Source organism: Mytilus californianus, unplaced genomic scaffold, assembly GCF_021869535.1.
Source record: "Mytilus californianus isolate M0D057914Y unplaced genomic scaffold, xbMytCali1.0.p SCAF_5, whole genome shotgun sequence".
In the NCBI taxonomy this organism is placed as follows: domain Eukaryota; kingdom Metazoa; phylum Mollusca; class Bivalvia; order Mytilida; family Mytilidae; genus Mytilus; species Mytilus californianus.
This window is the reverse complement of record NW_026262701.1, coordinates 80,409,842-80,426,851: the sequence shown is the minus strand read 5'-3', so window position 1 is coordinate 80,426,851 and position 17,010 is coordinate 80,409,842. Positions and strand designations below refer to the sequence as shown.

General features: G+C 31.3%; 1 protein-coding gene across 1 annotated transcript in view; it reads right to left on the bottom strand.

Moving 5' to 3' along the window:
• Positions 1-40: 40 nt before the first annotated feature.
• The window catches only part of LOC127703135 (deoxyribodipyrimidine photo-lyase-like), a 28,140-nt gene continuing 11,170 nt past the window's right edge, over positions 41-17,010 (bottom strand). The window contains exons 3-6 of the mRNA XM_052207620.1: positions 13,528-13,754; positions 9,451-9,645; positions 2,520-2,757; positions 41-1,211 (exon numbers count right to left, since the gene is read on the bottom strand). Coding sequence (XP_052063580.1) covers positions 844-1,211; positions 2,520-2,757; positions 9,451-9,645; positions 13,528-13,754 — 1,028 coding nt within the window. The 3' untranslated portion in view covers positions 41-843. The remainder of the gene's footprint in view (positions 1,212-2,519; positions 2,758-9,450; positions 9,646-13,527; positions 13,755-17,010) is intronic.

Below are 17,010 nucleotides of genomic sequence, written 5' to 3'. Positions count from 1 at the left end.
ATAATAATTTGATATATATATCTAATAAAAACAAATGATGTTTCAGTTCTGAAGCTTTAATTTAAAATAAATATTATAGAATAACAAAAATATATAAATACAGGATTTAACTCTTCGTTTTGTACTGCATATATTTTTTTTAATTTTCATTTCATAATGAAAATATATGAGGTAGATATTAAAAATTTGAAATTAAACAAACCACTAACACAGACTTACACCCAGCATTTGGTTTTCAATGATAAGTGTAACCTAAGACCATACTGAAAGACTCATTGAACCAGGTTTAAAGGTGAAGATAGATTTTGGTTATTCAAGATTGTAAAAACAATATAGATTTCTTTTAAATCCAAAACATTATTGCAATAAAAATCCCAAATTACAGCTTTTATTTTTTCTTGATAACTGTCATTTTTGAGTAAACTAAAATGTACAAGTATAATTAAAACCTTGCATTAATATTAGATGAACGAGGCTTTGTATACAATCTATGAACATTTTACATAACCTTTTTCGATGATTCAGTAATCAGTACTAAAAGTTGTGCTAAAATATATTTATTATTCAATGAAAAACATATTTATAATGAAGGACGATTCTTTACAGATATCTACCATTTAATTTTTATTTTTCAAAATATCAACTACATGTACAATGTGTGGCTATTATTTCTGTAAATGGTGCATTTTCAGATTTTTTTTCTATATTTTTCATAACTACTAGTACAATTTTTTTGGGGGGTTAACGGATTAATAATTGTGCAAATATGCTTTATGAGTATAGGTTAAAAACAAAGCTTTTCTCATGACATCACTCAAAAGTATAAAGAGGTATTGCACGTCATTAAAAATTTCCTTGTTTTAAAGCTTTCTCATGTCTCTCTTGTCTCTGAACACATTCATTCATTGTACTGGCAAGAAAGTCTCTCTCATTAGCAAATGCTATAGCTTCATCCCTTTTTCTGCTTCGATAACCACGTAAAACAGCAGTGTGTGGATTATCCTTAGCCTCTGGATTAGTTGTCTTATATTTAAATTCCATTCTTGTAATAACAGGTATAAGTAGTCTTCCATTGTCTACAGGAACAAGGTCATTTCCAGAGCGACGATCAACGAAATCTGGAAACTTCTTACGGACTTCTACTACATCCTGTAATGACTGTTCTCTGGCAACTTCTAAATTGGTTATGATACGGTTAGGATACTGAATGCCTAAAAGATACAAAAGCAACAAACAAAATTAACTTTTTCAACCATGCTTTATTTTCTTTTTCAGAGCTTTTAAACGAAATGATTTTTGACTCATAAACCTGGTGCTCTTTAATTGTGTTGTTATTTTGTAGTGCATTTCTTTTAGACAATACATTCAAATTGAAAAGATCTCAGCTGTTCTATCTGAAAAAGATTTTACAGTGTAGTGTACTTCTTTTGGGACAAATTATGTCAAAATTATAGAAATGTCTACCAGCTCCAACTCAAAATATGGACAAGTCTATGCTAGGGGGTCTATAATTCAGTTTGACAAGCTTCAGACATACTTTTTTTTGAACTTTTTTAACAGGACCAAATCACTAATTTTCCTTAAAATTCATCACCCAAATTTTTTTAACATGTAATTTAATCTCCCAACTTAATATTTTATGCATAATAAAATATAAAGAAATAAATTTGGAAGGTGTATGAAAAAAATTTGCAAGTTTTACACTGTCCGCCCTAGGGTCTTTATTTTTGTAAACAACGGAAAACAAAGGTGGATAACTGTGGCCTCAGACCAACAAGATGTCTTTCATGATATGTGATACATCTGGTCTGGCCTGTGATTGCTGCTGTCAGTGTAAAAGCATAAAGTTGACAGCCATGATAACTTTATAAAAATTAACAACCATCTTAAAGAAGAGATATTCTATGTGATGATGCCATTTTTCTTTCTGTTGCCATCATGAAATTTGATTTGAAAAAATGAATTCTTATACTATCCAATTAGTTCTGTTTCCATATACACTGGAAGGTTACCTGTGTTTCATATCATATTTTTTGGTAGTTTGCTGTCTAACTGTAGATGATATTGAATAACTTGTTATCATATTCTGTTGATTCATTAATATTCTAGGGATACCAATTTTCGTGGATTTTGTGGATAAACGTGACCCTCAAATTTAAACGTTCAACAAGCTTGTTTGCAAATTTTGGCAATCCCACAAAATGAAATATCCACAAACATACATTTTATCTGCTTTCCACATAAATTGTTATCCACAAATAAATCCAAAGTAACTGATTTACTGCCAAAAAAAGATTACTGATGATTTATTTTTTGTGCCTGTGTGTCCCAATTTCAGAGGATTGAAGAAAAGTTGTTTTTCAGTAGTTTTTATAAAATCTGCATACTTGTAAGCCTATAGGAAATGTGTACTTTGTTGAAAACTTCAATTCATAGTCCACCTATATCCATGAAATTTATGAAAATGAGTACTCTGCAAATAATAAAGAAGTCAATAGTACTAAACTACACCAACATACCAAGTTCTACTTTACATCTCTTCATGATGGATGGCGGACATTTCCATGGACGATGTATAAATTCGTTTGGTACACTGGCTATTTCCGGACACCACTGACGTACATATGTTCCATCTGGGTCACATGTCATGGCAGCATCTATAGGGTGCATGACAAAATTCCACTGATCAAGGCCGCTCATGCCACCATTCTGCCACATCATAGCATTAATAGCTACATCTGCATCTAGAAGTGTGTCCTGAAATAAAATAAAATGGATATAATAAAATATTAGAAACTGATACTAAAACACGAGACACATTTTTTTTAAAGAAAAAAAGAAAGATAGAGAGACAAAATAGGAGAGAACTGAAAGAAAAAAGAAAGAGGATGAAAAACAAAAAAAACGAAATTTTTTTATCAGATACTGATTTTGATACATGAGACACATTTATTTTGAATGAAAAATAAATAGAAGAAAAGTAAAAAAGGAAAGAGAATTGAAAGAAAAAAGAAAGAAAGGGAAAGAAAAAACGAACAAACAGAAAAAAAGTAGAAGAAAGAAAGAAAGATAAAAAGAAAAACTGTTTACTACAATACAGTGTGACATGAACCGTTTACATAAATATCAATTTAACATGATAAAACATATTGAACAGACAGCTAAATAGGCTAATGAATAAATGATTATAAATTACCATTCATACAGATATGTTGCAGATGTAATTAATTACAATAAATTCTCTTTGTAAATATTTACATTTTCTAACATGCAATAATTATACATTAAGCTGAGTTAGCTGACCTATATATGTATATATATATATCATGATTTTTTTTCTTAATCAGATCACCTCATTAATTAGAGAGCTTAGAGGTCCAGGATTAGTAGATGGATGACATGGGGTGCATGATCATGAAAATCTCCTTATATCCTATTTAATACTATAAATTCATATCCTGCATGTTATAAACTTTACATCCAAAAATGTGAATTAATGCAAAATTCAACTCAGCCTGTGTTAACTGTTAAGCTGTTCTTCAAATTGTGTCAGGCGCGTAGCTGCCTTTACGCAAAAAATCATTTGCTTGCACATTTTTTTCACAAACAAAATAATTCTGAAATTGAATTACGAATGAGTAGGAAGACAGGTCAAACGGGCTAACTATCCAGCTGCCACTCCAAGTCAGTAATGGAAGCGAGCCTTGTATTTCTCCTTTCTTGACTATTTTATTGAGGAACTCACAGGATGTTTACTGGATAACTCTGATCGTTTTCAAGGCCAGAACCTTATACCTGCAGGTTTGGAATCTTTGACAGCAGAGTGTATAGACAAACTATACGAAACATTTAGACACGACTTGACAGACAATCAAGAAACCTTCAACTCTGAGGTAAAGAGATGGCAGAGACGCTGGTCGTGTCCAGATGTTATAGAGTAGCCCAAATCTCTGATGTCGTCTCTAGCAGTGACTAAAAAGGAACTATATCCTTCAATAGTTTGCAATCGTGTCAATCCTAGTTACAATGCCAGTAACTACATCAACTACTGAACGGTCATTTAGTGCATTACGGCGACTGAAAACTTATTTCCGTTCAACCATGGTATAGGACAGACTATCTTCGTTGGCGCTCATACATGTTCACAGAGAAATGAATATCGACACCGAGAGAGTTCTGCGATCATTTGCCTTGGCAAAAAATAGATATATGGACTTTGGATATTAACTATAATTTAAGTATTACATGCAGTATTAACATTTAATAATACAGACTCAATACAATAACCTTGAAAACATCTTAGATTTATATCCCTCACTTATAAGTCAAGACTTAAAAGTCGCCGTTTGATTTCGTATTCCCATTGTCCGTTCGTCCAAAAGACTATTAATTCACCTTGGGTATCTGTGTCCCAAGTGACCTTCTACCGTTGTGGTAGAAACCCCTCCTTTGATTCGAAAATGACCTTAGTGAGAAACGCTACAGTCGGGTGTCTTGCAAGAAGCAGGAGTTGCTTACGCTTCCGGAGCACTGGAGGTCGCCACATTTTTTTTTCGGGGTTCGTGTTTTTTATTTGTAATTATTTATTTAGTTTTCAATATTGAATGTTTTTGTTTGTTCTTTTGTGTCTTATCTGTTCCCGGGTTGGTCATGTGTCCATTGATTGCCCTTCTATTGATAAATGCTACGGTTGACTTGTCGACTGATCTTCCCGTTTTATAAAACTTATTTTATATTTGAAAACAACCATGTTAATAAGGAGTAATGTGAATTTCATAAGCATGGCATACCTGGAAAATGACCGAAAAATAATAATTTTCTGCATAAAAAGGTCCCAAAAATTTTTTCGCCTCGCTCCGCTCGGCGATACAATACTTATGCTTGAACTTTATTTTAGGCCAGCTACGCCCCTGTGTGTACAATTTTGCAATTTAAATGATTTCATAGAAACGTATCCAACTTTCTCATAGAAAACCTTAGATTTGTGTATTTTCTATGTTACATTTCTGCTTTAAAAATTCAACACTTCTCTTCGTCAAAATTTACCTAATGGGAAGTTTTCACATTTAATGTTAATCGTTAAATTAGCAAAAATTAACCCCTCCGAAAAATTTCCTGTCTTACAGTATTCTGGCTTTTAAAGGGAAAGTCCGCGATTTTTTACTTATCATCTAAATATGTTCATCTTAACATAAAAAACACATTCACAAAGTTTTAAATTTATATTCTTTCTAATAACGGAGAAAATCAAGTATTTGTAACTTTTTTGGTTGACCTACGTCACTGGGTTGTGACGTTTTAACCCGATTTGTTGAATCATGGGAAAAAATAAAATCTGTTAAAGTCTTAATTGCTTATCAGAATTTCACGTAATTAAAAGCGCACAGATGACCGTTGGTCGTAGTTAATAACCACAATATAAGAATGAAAGAAAATGAACATGTGTGTACCGTTTTGTAATGATTGAATAAAACTTCCTATGTGAAGTTATCTAAATATAAATATTTTCGAATAAATTTCATAAATTATTGAGATTTGTTCATAAAATATCTATAGAACATTTTTACTGATATTGAACTGAAAATAGTTAAGTTTTATTTACCGTTATAACTTTGATTACCATTTCAATGCAAAATATTTGTGAACAGAGTGTGTATATTATTTTGGTAAGTCATTGTTTATTTCTCGATTTGAGGAGCATTCGTTTGAACTTTACCTTGCAGCAATTTAGCCTCAGGCGTACACAGGTGTGAATTCAAGCGAACACAGGTGTGAATATTGTCATTTTGAATGAATTAACAGAAAGAGTATAGCGTGTTTAATATACCCAGATGAAATACCCGTTGACAATAGAGAAACAATAAATAAATTGTATAAATTAATTGAAAATTAACATTCAACTTTTTAATTCCGGAAGTGTTACAATATTAAAATGGAACAATTTTCGGTTACGTTCTATGCAATTAGCATAAAGTTAAGATATGAAGTTAAAAGAATAGTACTGTTAATCTTAAAAATTAAATGTTACATTTCCCAATTAATAATCATTGCACATCAGTTTAATTTACTTTACCGGAATTCTTTAACTTGTATTTAAATCTGGCGATGTTTAAATGCTAACAATCGTAAAACTATCGCAATTTTAAAGTTTTTAATTGAAAAAATACAACAGTACAACATGCATGATTTTTTTAATTTCTTATTAACATTTCATTCTTACATAATTAATTCATTTGACAATCCCTTAGACAAATTATTTGTGAAAAGAATACCAATTATCGTTTATTTCATTAATGAATATACATACATTATAAATCTAAGCTATAATACATTAATTTGTTTGAGGATTTTTTTTAGGATAGCCGTCATTAATCCAAATTAGTAATACAGTTGTTGTAATTAAAGGCATATCTTAGTAATGTATTACTGATATTGACGATTTTAGAACAGTTCGTCCCAACCTCGTTATTCTTGAAAAAATCTTTACTAGTATCCTTGTAAGTTTCCTGACGTATATGCGCCATTGAGGATGAGCTCCAGAGATAGCAGACTAGTAGCGTATTTGTTTGTTGGGGCAGGAGAGGCTATATGCAACCACTTGTACAGATAAACAAGCTTATGTTGTCAACACTACCAGAAAGAGTTCCCATCGTCGGATGGGGTATATGAAGGTTCCAAGAATGAACTATTGACATGTCTGACTCTGAACAGTTAGTAAACGGACTTAACAATGATTTATAGACATCGATCGCTTGTTCTTGATATTTGAAACTGCATGCATATATACGTTTATGAGAGTGATTATTTATCTTGTGTCTGACGAAAACTAAATACCTGCATGGTTATATCTTGCCATACGTTTGTATTGGTTTGGTGGGTGTTCACTTAAAATCGTAATTCAAAAATTGTGTTTGTGAGATCAGAGACATATATACACATGTGTATATATGTCTCTGGTGAGATGTAGATTCACTTCAATACCGATTTTCGTCTATATATTTCACAAGTGTATACCACGGAAAAGATCTGAAGGTATATTACTCCCATTTTGTTTGGGTGTGAACCATCGATGTTTACAGCAATATTTAATGAATAAGATGATGATCGTAGAAAGAACTATGAGCGTCATGTGGCAAATATTACATGCATGTCGGACCATGAGTTGTCAATCTGTATGAAAAGATTTCCAATACAACCATATTGAGTAGGAATTTTTACATGCTATACTCTCGTACTAGTATTACAGGGTTCTTGTGTCGTTTAACTCGGACACACATCTTTTACTTTAAGATGTATGAAAGGTTCTAAATATATATATATATATCTTAAATGTAACAATAATCAAACGCCTATAGGCAATCACTAAAATGGTATGAAGTTTTTATACAGATTTATTCCTATTTACACAATCATTAACAAACTAAATAAATTTAACAAAGTAACACCGTGACACTACGATATAACAAATGGAATACTAATTATTTTTAACCATGCTATGCAGAAACTTTATACATCAAGCAGGAACATATATATTAATATACTGCTCCCAGCATCAAGTTAGTGCACGTGAATACCAATTAGGTACACGATGTGTGATTTTGTATAACTAAAAATATCAAAGCGAGCAATAACTTTGTCAAGCAAACATTTTTTTTCACTATGCCTCTCTTTATCTCCGCTCCTTTACAATAACTATTTCACTTTTCGTCGATCATTCTCTATATTGTTCTCTATTCTGTTTTTTTTTTTCACTATGCCACTCTATCTCCGCTCCTTTTTCCCATGTCGTCCTAATCCTTATAAAGATAGAGACATTAGACATAGAAGGGGCTCTCTTATCTTCAATGAATTAATATTGATAGTGACTATAAGTGCTGCATTACTTTATATATCTGCATGTTTGCCAATCGACAAAAGCGTGTATTTTCGTGAAGAATTTTTTTTCTTCAAAAATATGGTCCAGAATCATGACAAAACAATATTCATTTCAAATGTTCAAAGGTCATGTTTATGATTTTTTTTTAAAACTTATTATCAGCAAAAATAGTGGATAATATTATTATCAGAACATCATTCATTAAAAGGTGGAATTATAATTTCAAACACACACAAGATAAACAACGTTAGACACAAATATATGGTTCAATAAATGTTACCTGTGCACACCGGGTACCTCAATAAAGAGGCCATGCATGAACCTGTATTATATAATTGTGTAATACGAATTTTTAGTTGACAGGATGTCACTGGAATACCCAGGGACGTGTATCTAATATACGTCCTTGGAAAAGCTAACTGAATGTGTCGCTCTGACACGACATCTATCAATAATTCTGACATACCTATTATCAATTCGGGAGGAAGCCAAAATATATATATAATAAGATAACGTAAATATAATATAAAAAGAAAAAAAACTATAAATTTTTCACCGAACATACCAGATAGAGTCACACATTTAACTGTAAAGCTAAGTGTCTTTATAAGTGACCGTTCCGAATAGATCCCGTATCAATTTGATATAATTTAAAGATTAGTTAAAAAAAAAACCCACTTTTAATAAAAAAAATTGAGATGTCCGATATTTCGATATTTACATATCTATAACCTGGGAATATTTTACTATATCAACATATTATGTCCCAGCTAAAAACTCTTCCTAACATTGCTCCTTGTCAATAGCCGTTAAATATCATAATTAAAAAAATGTTATTTTATATCGTATAACTTTATTAATTGAAAAATTATCTTGTCTAAATACGGAACTATTCTTTATACAAATCAATGCACTTTATATAAAAGAGGCATACTAATGACTCTTCTGTAAATCAGTGATTGTTACAAGAACACTGCATTTGTCTTTCTTATAATTGAAACTGTTCTTCCTCATCAAATCTATATTTTTTTTTGTTATTAAAAAAGGATAATTACCATCGAATCTCCCTCGAAACAATATTGTTCAAAATGGTCTTCACACACCAACTTGTGCTTGCTATAGATGCAACTATTTGCTGTTAGTTTAAGGTTGTACAACCATGTCTGATACAATTCTTTCATTTTTTGTGTGATTGGGAAAACTATGTAGACTTTTGTCATAACCTTGTCTGACAGAACAACCGTACGCTTGACAAGACATTTGACACTGAATAACCGTCTACGGTAATCCCATATTGATGATGGGAGTTTTTAACGCACGGTCGGTAAATCCCCGATTCTTTTTGTTCTTTGTGGTTTATAGATATCACGTGACTTTTTAGATCGAACATGCCGACAAGATGGCGATATGTCGAGAACTGATAGTGAATTTCAAAAATCGATTTTGATCTCTTTACATAGAGAATAAAAGTTTTTTATTTATGAACATGTGGTTTTTTATGCTTAAAGAACAAAATATCAATTTTTCATTTTTTTGCGGAGTTTCCCTTTAAATAATCAAATATAGAAACATACCTGAAACCATCTGTACCCCTCGATCCAATGAAGATGGAGATAAGAGATGAGGAAAGAAGCTACAACATGTCTCATATAGTTGTTCATCCATCCAGTCAACCATAACTGTCTCATAGCAGCATCCACTAGAGGGAATCCTGTGTTCCCTCTCTGCCATGCTTTCAAGTGTGCTTTGTTCTTGCTCCACCTCTGATGCTAATAAAACAATAAAATTGATCATGTTTTAGTTAGAAATTGGAAGTATAACTGCATGAGAGTCTGGATGGGGTTTACAGAATAATGTGCCAAATCTACAGAAAAATGGGGGAAAAAAAAAAAACACAGAAAAATAGGGAAAAAAAAAAAAAAAAAAAAATTGAGAACAATGGGGTGCTAAAATATGAAGTACTGAGAATAATAGGCAAAAAATATAAATAATAGTGATAAAATGCTTCGCTGGGGCGCAGCTTGATACGACCGCAGAGGTCGAACCCTGAACAGTTGGGGCAAGTATGGACACAACATTCAAGCTTGATACAGCTCTGAATTTGGATTGTTATTAAATATTTGACACAGCATAGGTTTCTGACACAGAAAGAATGTGGTCTAAGAACTTGAATTTTTTTAATTTACCTATTATGGTCCAATGTCCAAAATCAAAATACATGGTTAGATTCAGCATATCAAAGAACCCCATATATTCAATTTTTGTTAAAATCAAACAAAGTTTAATTTTGGACCCCAACTTGGACAAACTTGAAAACTGGGCCCATAATCAAAAATCTAAACACATGTTTAGATTCAGCATATCAAAGAACCCCAAGAATTCAATTTTTGCTAAAATCAAACTAAGTTTAATTTTGGACCCTTTGGACCTTAATGTAGACCAATTTAAAAAAACGGGACTTAAAATTAAAAATCTAAATACACGGTTAGATTTGGAATATCAAAGAACCCCAATAATTCAATTTTTGATGAAATCAAACAAAGTTTAATTTTGGACCCTTTTGACCTTAATATGAACAAATTTGATAGGGGGGCCCACAAATAAAAATTCTAAATGCATGGTTAGATTCAGCATATCAAAGAACCCCATATATTCAATTTTTGTTGAAATCAAAAAAAGTTTAATTTTGGACCCCAACTTGGACCAACTTGAAAACTGGGCCCATAATCAAAAATCTAAACACATGTTTAGATTCAGCATATCAAAGAACCCCAATAATTCAATTTTTGATGAAATCAAACTAAGTTTAATTTTGGACCCTTTGGACCTCAATGAAGACCAATTTAAAAAACGGGACCCAAATTAAAAATCTAAAAACACGGTTAGATTTGGCATATCAAAGAACCCCAATAATTCAATTTTCGATGAAATCAAACAAAGTTTAATTTTGGACCCTTTTGACCTCAATATGAACCAATTTGATAGCGGGGCCTACAAATAAAAAATCTAAATACATGGTTAGATTCAGCATATCAAAGAACCTCATATATTCAATTTTTGTTGAAATCAAACAAAGTTTAATTTTGGACCCCAATTTGGACCAACTTGAAAACTGGGCCCATAATCAAAAATCAAAATACATGTTTAGATTCAGCATATCAAAGAACCCCATATATTTAATTTTTGTTGAAATCAAACAAAGTTTAAATACTGGACCCTATCTTGGACCAACTTGAAAACTGGGCCCATAATCAAAAATCTAAACACATGTTTAGATTCAGCATATCAAAGAACCCCAAGAATTCAATTTTTGTTAAAATCAAACTAAGTTTAATTTTGGACCCTTTGGACCTCAATGTAGACCAATTTAAAAAACAGGACCCAAAATTAAAAACCTAAATACACGGTTAGATTTGGAATATCAAAGAACCCCAATAATTCAATTTTAGATGAAATCAAACAAAGTTTAATTTTGGACCCTTTTGACCTCAATATGAACCAATTAGATAACGGGGTCCACAAATAAAAAATCTAAATACATGGATAAATCTACAGAAAAATGGGGGAAAAAAAAAAAACACAGAAAAATAGGGAAAAAAAAAAAAAAAAAAAAAAAATTGAGAACAATGGGGTGCTGAAATATGAAGTACTGAGAATAATAGGCAAAAAATATAAATAATAGTGATAAAATGCTTCGCTGGGGCGCAGCTTGATACGACCGCAGAGGTCGAACCCTGAACAGTTGGGGCAAGTATGGACACAACATTCAAGCTTGATACAGCTCTGAATTTGGATTGTTATTAAATATTTGACACAGCATAGGTTTCTGACACAGAAAGAATGTGGTCTAAGAACTTGAATTTTTTTAATTTACCTATTATGGTCCAATGTCCAAAATCAAAATACATGGTTAGATTCAGCATATCAAAGAACCCCATATATTCAATTTTTGTTGAAATCAAACAAAGTTTAATTTTGGACCCCAATTTGGACCAACTTGAAAACTGGGCCAAAAATCAAAAATCTAAATACATGTTTAGATTCAGCATATCAAAGAACCTCATATATTCAATTTTTGCTAAAATCAAACAAAGTTTAATTTTGGACCCTTTGGACATTAATGTAGACCAATTTGAAAACTGGACCCAAAATTAAAAATCTAAATACACTGTTAGATTCGGCATAACAAATAAATAAATGTGATCAAAGATTTTACAAATCTAATGCGCCATACTGTGCAATTAAAGATTACTTCTTGAAATTTTTCAATATTTGAAATTTGAAAAAAAAATAATATTTGAAGAATAATTTTTTTTAATTTCTGAAATCTGAAATGAGAAAAAATTGGCCCCCCACAATTTTTTTTATTCCCCCCCCCCTTTTTCCCCCAAAAAAATTCTTTCCCTCAAGATATGGTCATAATCTCAATTCAAATTTCCAATGGAGTTGGCAACCATAATTACCCATTTAAATTTACCATAGTGCTAACTTAATCTATTTTATAATAGAATTAATAAAAATATAGTGTCAAATCTTTCATATGGATTTTTTTGTAAAAAAAAAAGATGAAAACATTTGCAGATATTTTTACTGGTCTTCCTTTATAAATATGCATTTCTTTAAACATAATTTAAAAGCAGTGTAAGGGAAGTAACCAAAACGTTGTATTTGGATTACCTCCCTTACACTGTTTTAGATTATCTTTATTGTTCATTAACCATTACTTTATACATAATTTAAAAGCAGTGTAAGGGAGATAATTTCAATGATGTATTTGATTTATCTCCCTTACACTGCTTTAAATTATGTTTTGTACTAAAGTATTTGTCCATTAACCAGGACAACCTTGTTTTTCCCCCTTTTTTGCCCCTAATTCCTAAACGGTTTGAGCCATAACCCCCCAAAGCAAATCCTAACCATCCCTTTGTGGTATGGAAACTTGTAGTATAATTTCAGAGAGATCCATACACCGTTCCACAGTTATTGTCTGGAAACTAGAAAATGCTCATTTTTGGCCCCTTTTTGGCCCCTAATTCCTTAACTGTTGGTACCATAACCCCCAAAATCAATCCCAACCTTCCTTTTGTGGTATTTCACCTTATGGTCAAATTTCAAAAAGATCCATTCACTTAAACTAAAGTTAGAGTGCGAAAACCAATATGTATTCGGACGACGACGACGACGACGACGCCAACGTCATACCAATATACGACCACAAAATTTTTTTGCGGTCGTATAAAAATTACTTAAAAAAATTAAAGGATACAAAATGAAGGACCCCCAATCAACACCTTTCTACATGCATTACATAATGAAATGTTCAATTGGTACAATGATAAATTGTATTTGTTAGAAAAATATAATGCATTTCGAGTGTGCCTACCTACCAGACTTTACCTATTTCAGTAAATGAAGAGTTCATGTAGCTGTGTATTTGATTGTGTGTTAAACAAATTTAACTAAGGTTTTTTTTTGATGATCAGATCTGATTTTTATCATGCATATTTCTTTTTCTATTCAACTGATTTGGATAAACCATGAGGGCTGATCAATCATACAACATATTTTAACTTGGACAAACATGTCTGTACCAAGTTAAGCTTTCTGATGTCCTTTAAATTGCTGTAGAAAAGTAAGCCATCAATAATTACCCTATACTGAGGTCTTGTAGGTTGGCTAGGTAGATCAGGCCACAAAGACAACAACCAGTATGATAGATCTCTCCATGCCAGCTTCCTTAGGAACTTTGGTGATTTCATGTGTTTGGCCTCTGTAAGTATGGCCCTTGGACTGATTTGTCCAAAATGTAGATATGGAGATATACGACAAGTGTTTACATGATCAGCTCGACAAGATTCTTTTTCATACTTTTTAATACCTGTGAAATAAAAAATTATATAGAGATATATGTATGAGTTTGACCTACTTCTGAATGTTTTAGAATAACATGTCCTTAATAATATAAAACAACAAGTCCAACAGCAGAATTATCTGGAATCAGATTACTGAAACTTTAAAAATGTATGAGGGTCTAGATGGGGTTTACATAATATTAGAGAATAATGGACCAAGATTAGAGAAAAATGGATAAAAAAATTAAGAATACAGAAAAATAGGCCAAAACAATAAAAAAATAAATAGATGCTGAAATCATATAAGGAATAGAGAAAAATGGGCAAAAATATAAGGAATATTGAAAAATGACACGAAAAAATAAAAGAACTCATGTATGTACAGTCTGACTATTTCAAGGTTATTCTCCCTAAGGTATACCATAGCTTGTTTTGATGTTATATTTTCATGATTTTGTTTATTGCAATTTACAAATGTAAAAACTTTCACATTTCAAATATTTTAAAGTTTCCATAACTGCTGATGGTTTTTTATGTTCAACGTTAAATTAGCAAAAATAAACCCCTCCGGGAAATTTCCTGTTCACTTCATCATTTTTTTTATTGATACTGATAATAATTAAATTTGAAGACAGAAAGCTTTTAGACAATGAATCAAAGTAATTTCAAATCTATACACTAAGACTGTAAATGGTATTATTTCTTATTTCATGTAAACAGAATAGCTTGTTTGTTTTATTTCTAAGTCATGTTCAATCCTGTTTCAATTCAAAAATGTATATTTAATCATATATTCAGTTTTCTTAACATACATGCATCATACTTTGTGTATTATTATTTTTATTTAATATAATGTACATGTTTTTTTTTGTACATAAATTAGGCCGTTAGTTTTCTTGTTTGAATTGTTTTACATTGTCATTTCGGGGCCTTTTATAGCTGACTGTGCGGTATGGGCTTTGCTCATTGTTGAAGGCTGTACGGTGACCTATAGTTGTTAATTTCTGTGTCATTTGGTCTCTTGTGGAGAGTTGTCTCATTGGCAATCATACCATATCTTCTTTTTTAAATGTATATGCAATCTGATTGGAAAGAAAATACATTGTAGACTGAATAAGAATTTAAACTCTCCAACCAATGCAAAAAAAATGTATTTAGTTTTATAATTTGACATGGTAATTATATTGTACATGTTGTTATATTGACAGAACAAATATATTGATGTGTAAATTAAATATGCAAGACATTCAGTGCATCACATGTTAACAATTAATTAATTCAAATTTGTTGAGGTAACATTTGTCTTTGTATATATTTTAAATTAAATCAATTCAATTATTTTACAGTGTTAAAATATTTGCTTGAACCACTTACAACTACACTGAAATCTGATTTCATTTAGTAAAAAAAAATATTCATCCGAACCTAATTCTAACGAATACATGATGAAAAGTTAAGTTACTGTGGATGGATCTGATAAACTTTTAGCATGCAGTATTTATTGTACTCCTTAGCTTCAAATAATAAGCTATATAATGAGATTTTACTGGACCTAGTCAGATGAAAATGGTGTGAAAGCCAAAAATTGATTCATAAGTGTGGAAGAGTGACCACTGCAGGTTAAAACTGACTTTTGTTTTGGCTATGTGCTTTTATTAACAATACTGACTTGGACATTTTGTTAGATAGCAAAAGTATTGATGATATGTGGAGGTGTTTTTCTATACTAATGTTTGAAAATATGGACAATTAATTGGGAGTGTCCATGGGACACAGATGATGCCCCTGCTTGCATATAACATTATAAAGGGACATAACTCAAGAACGGTAGAAGTGACAATACCCAAATTCATACTCGATCTGAGTTTTGTTGTAATAAGCATTGTCTATAAGTTTCATAACATTTGATTCAGGCAAATTTAAGTTAGAGAACAGAAACGAAAAATTCAGCAATTTTTCCATTTGTAAAGGGGCATAACTCTAGAACAGTAAAAGTGATGCTACCAAAATTCAAACTTGATCTGTGTTTTGTGGTAATAAGCATTGTGTATAAGATTCATAACATTTGGTTGAGGCAAACAAACTAAAGTTAGAGAATGGAAACAAAAAATTCAGCAGTTTTTCCAGTTTGGCAAAATAGACGTTTGGACATATGTTTAATCCAATCTGTCCACTAACCATGCTAAGGCTATAAGCCATTTGAGTTATGAGTGTAGAATACATTAATTAGGATTATTAACATTGGAATCAAAATGTCAGATTCAAGTTTACAAAGCTTAACATTGTATGGATGACACTTAAAAAGGAATAAGTCATCACCAGAAATAGTGGACAGTGCTTCTATCAGACCAAATCAATCATCAACACTGGACTCCTCCAAAAATAGTGAATTAGTGAAATAATCTGTTGGATTCAAATGAAGGCAGTGTCTTTGAATGCTTTTAAGTTAGCATTAAATAGTTTTAAAATATGTATAATTGTGCACACCTATATTATTAATTTATATCAGTTTTGTTTAGTACAGTGCATTAACATTAGTATTCATCACTTGCACAATTTTCCACGATATATTCATATTAACTACATTTTAAAACAAATATTATAGGTTCACTTCTGGTCAAATTTTAATCATCTGTTTAACTTAACAAGTAGAACTGTCAAATGTTTATTTGTTGAAGCAGTTCACTCTTGGTCAAAGTTTAATCATCTTTATAACTAGAATAAAACTGCTTCGCTGAGCGCAGCTGGATACGCCCGCAGAGGTCCAACCCTGAACAGTTGGGGCAAAAATGGACACAATATTCAAGCTTGATACAGGTCTGAATTTGGATTGTAAATAAATATTTGACATATTATAGGTTTCTGAATAAATGTAGTCAAAGAACTTGAAATTGGTTATATGAATTGAATTTATATTCAATTAAAGATTTCATGCTATTGTGAGTGCAATACACTATGCTGTTGCGCAATACTTAAATCTGTTGTCAGACTATAAACAAATAAAATTTATAAAATTCTAAAGGCAGCTTACATCAATAGATATAACCAATTCACCAAAGTTTCATAAGAATTGCTGAAAGCATTTTTGAGTTATTGTCCAAAAACTGGAAAAATCCCCCCTTTTTTAATGAATAAAATCCCATAACTCAGAAATGTAAAATCTTAAATTTATAAAATTCTAAAGGGAGCTTACATCAATAGATAACAACAATTCATCAAAGTTTCATGAGAACTGCTGAAAGCATATTTGAGTTATTGTCCAAAACTGGAAAATCCCCCCTT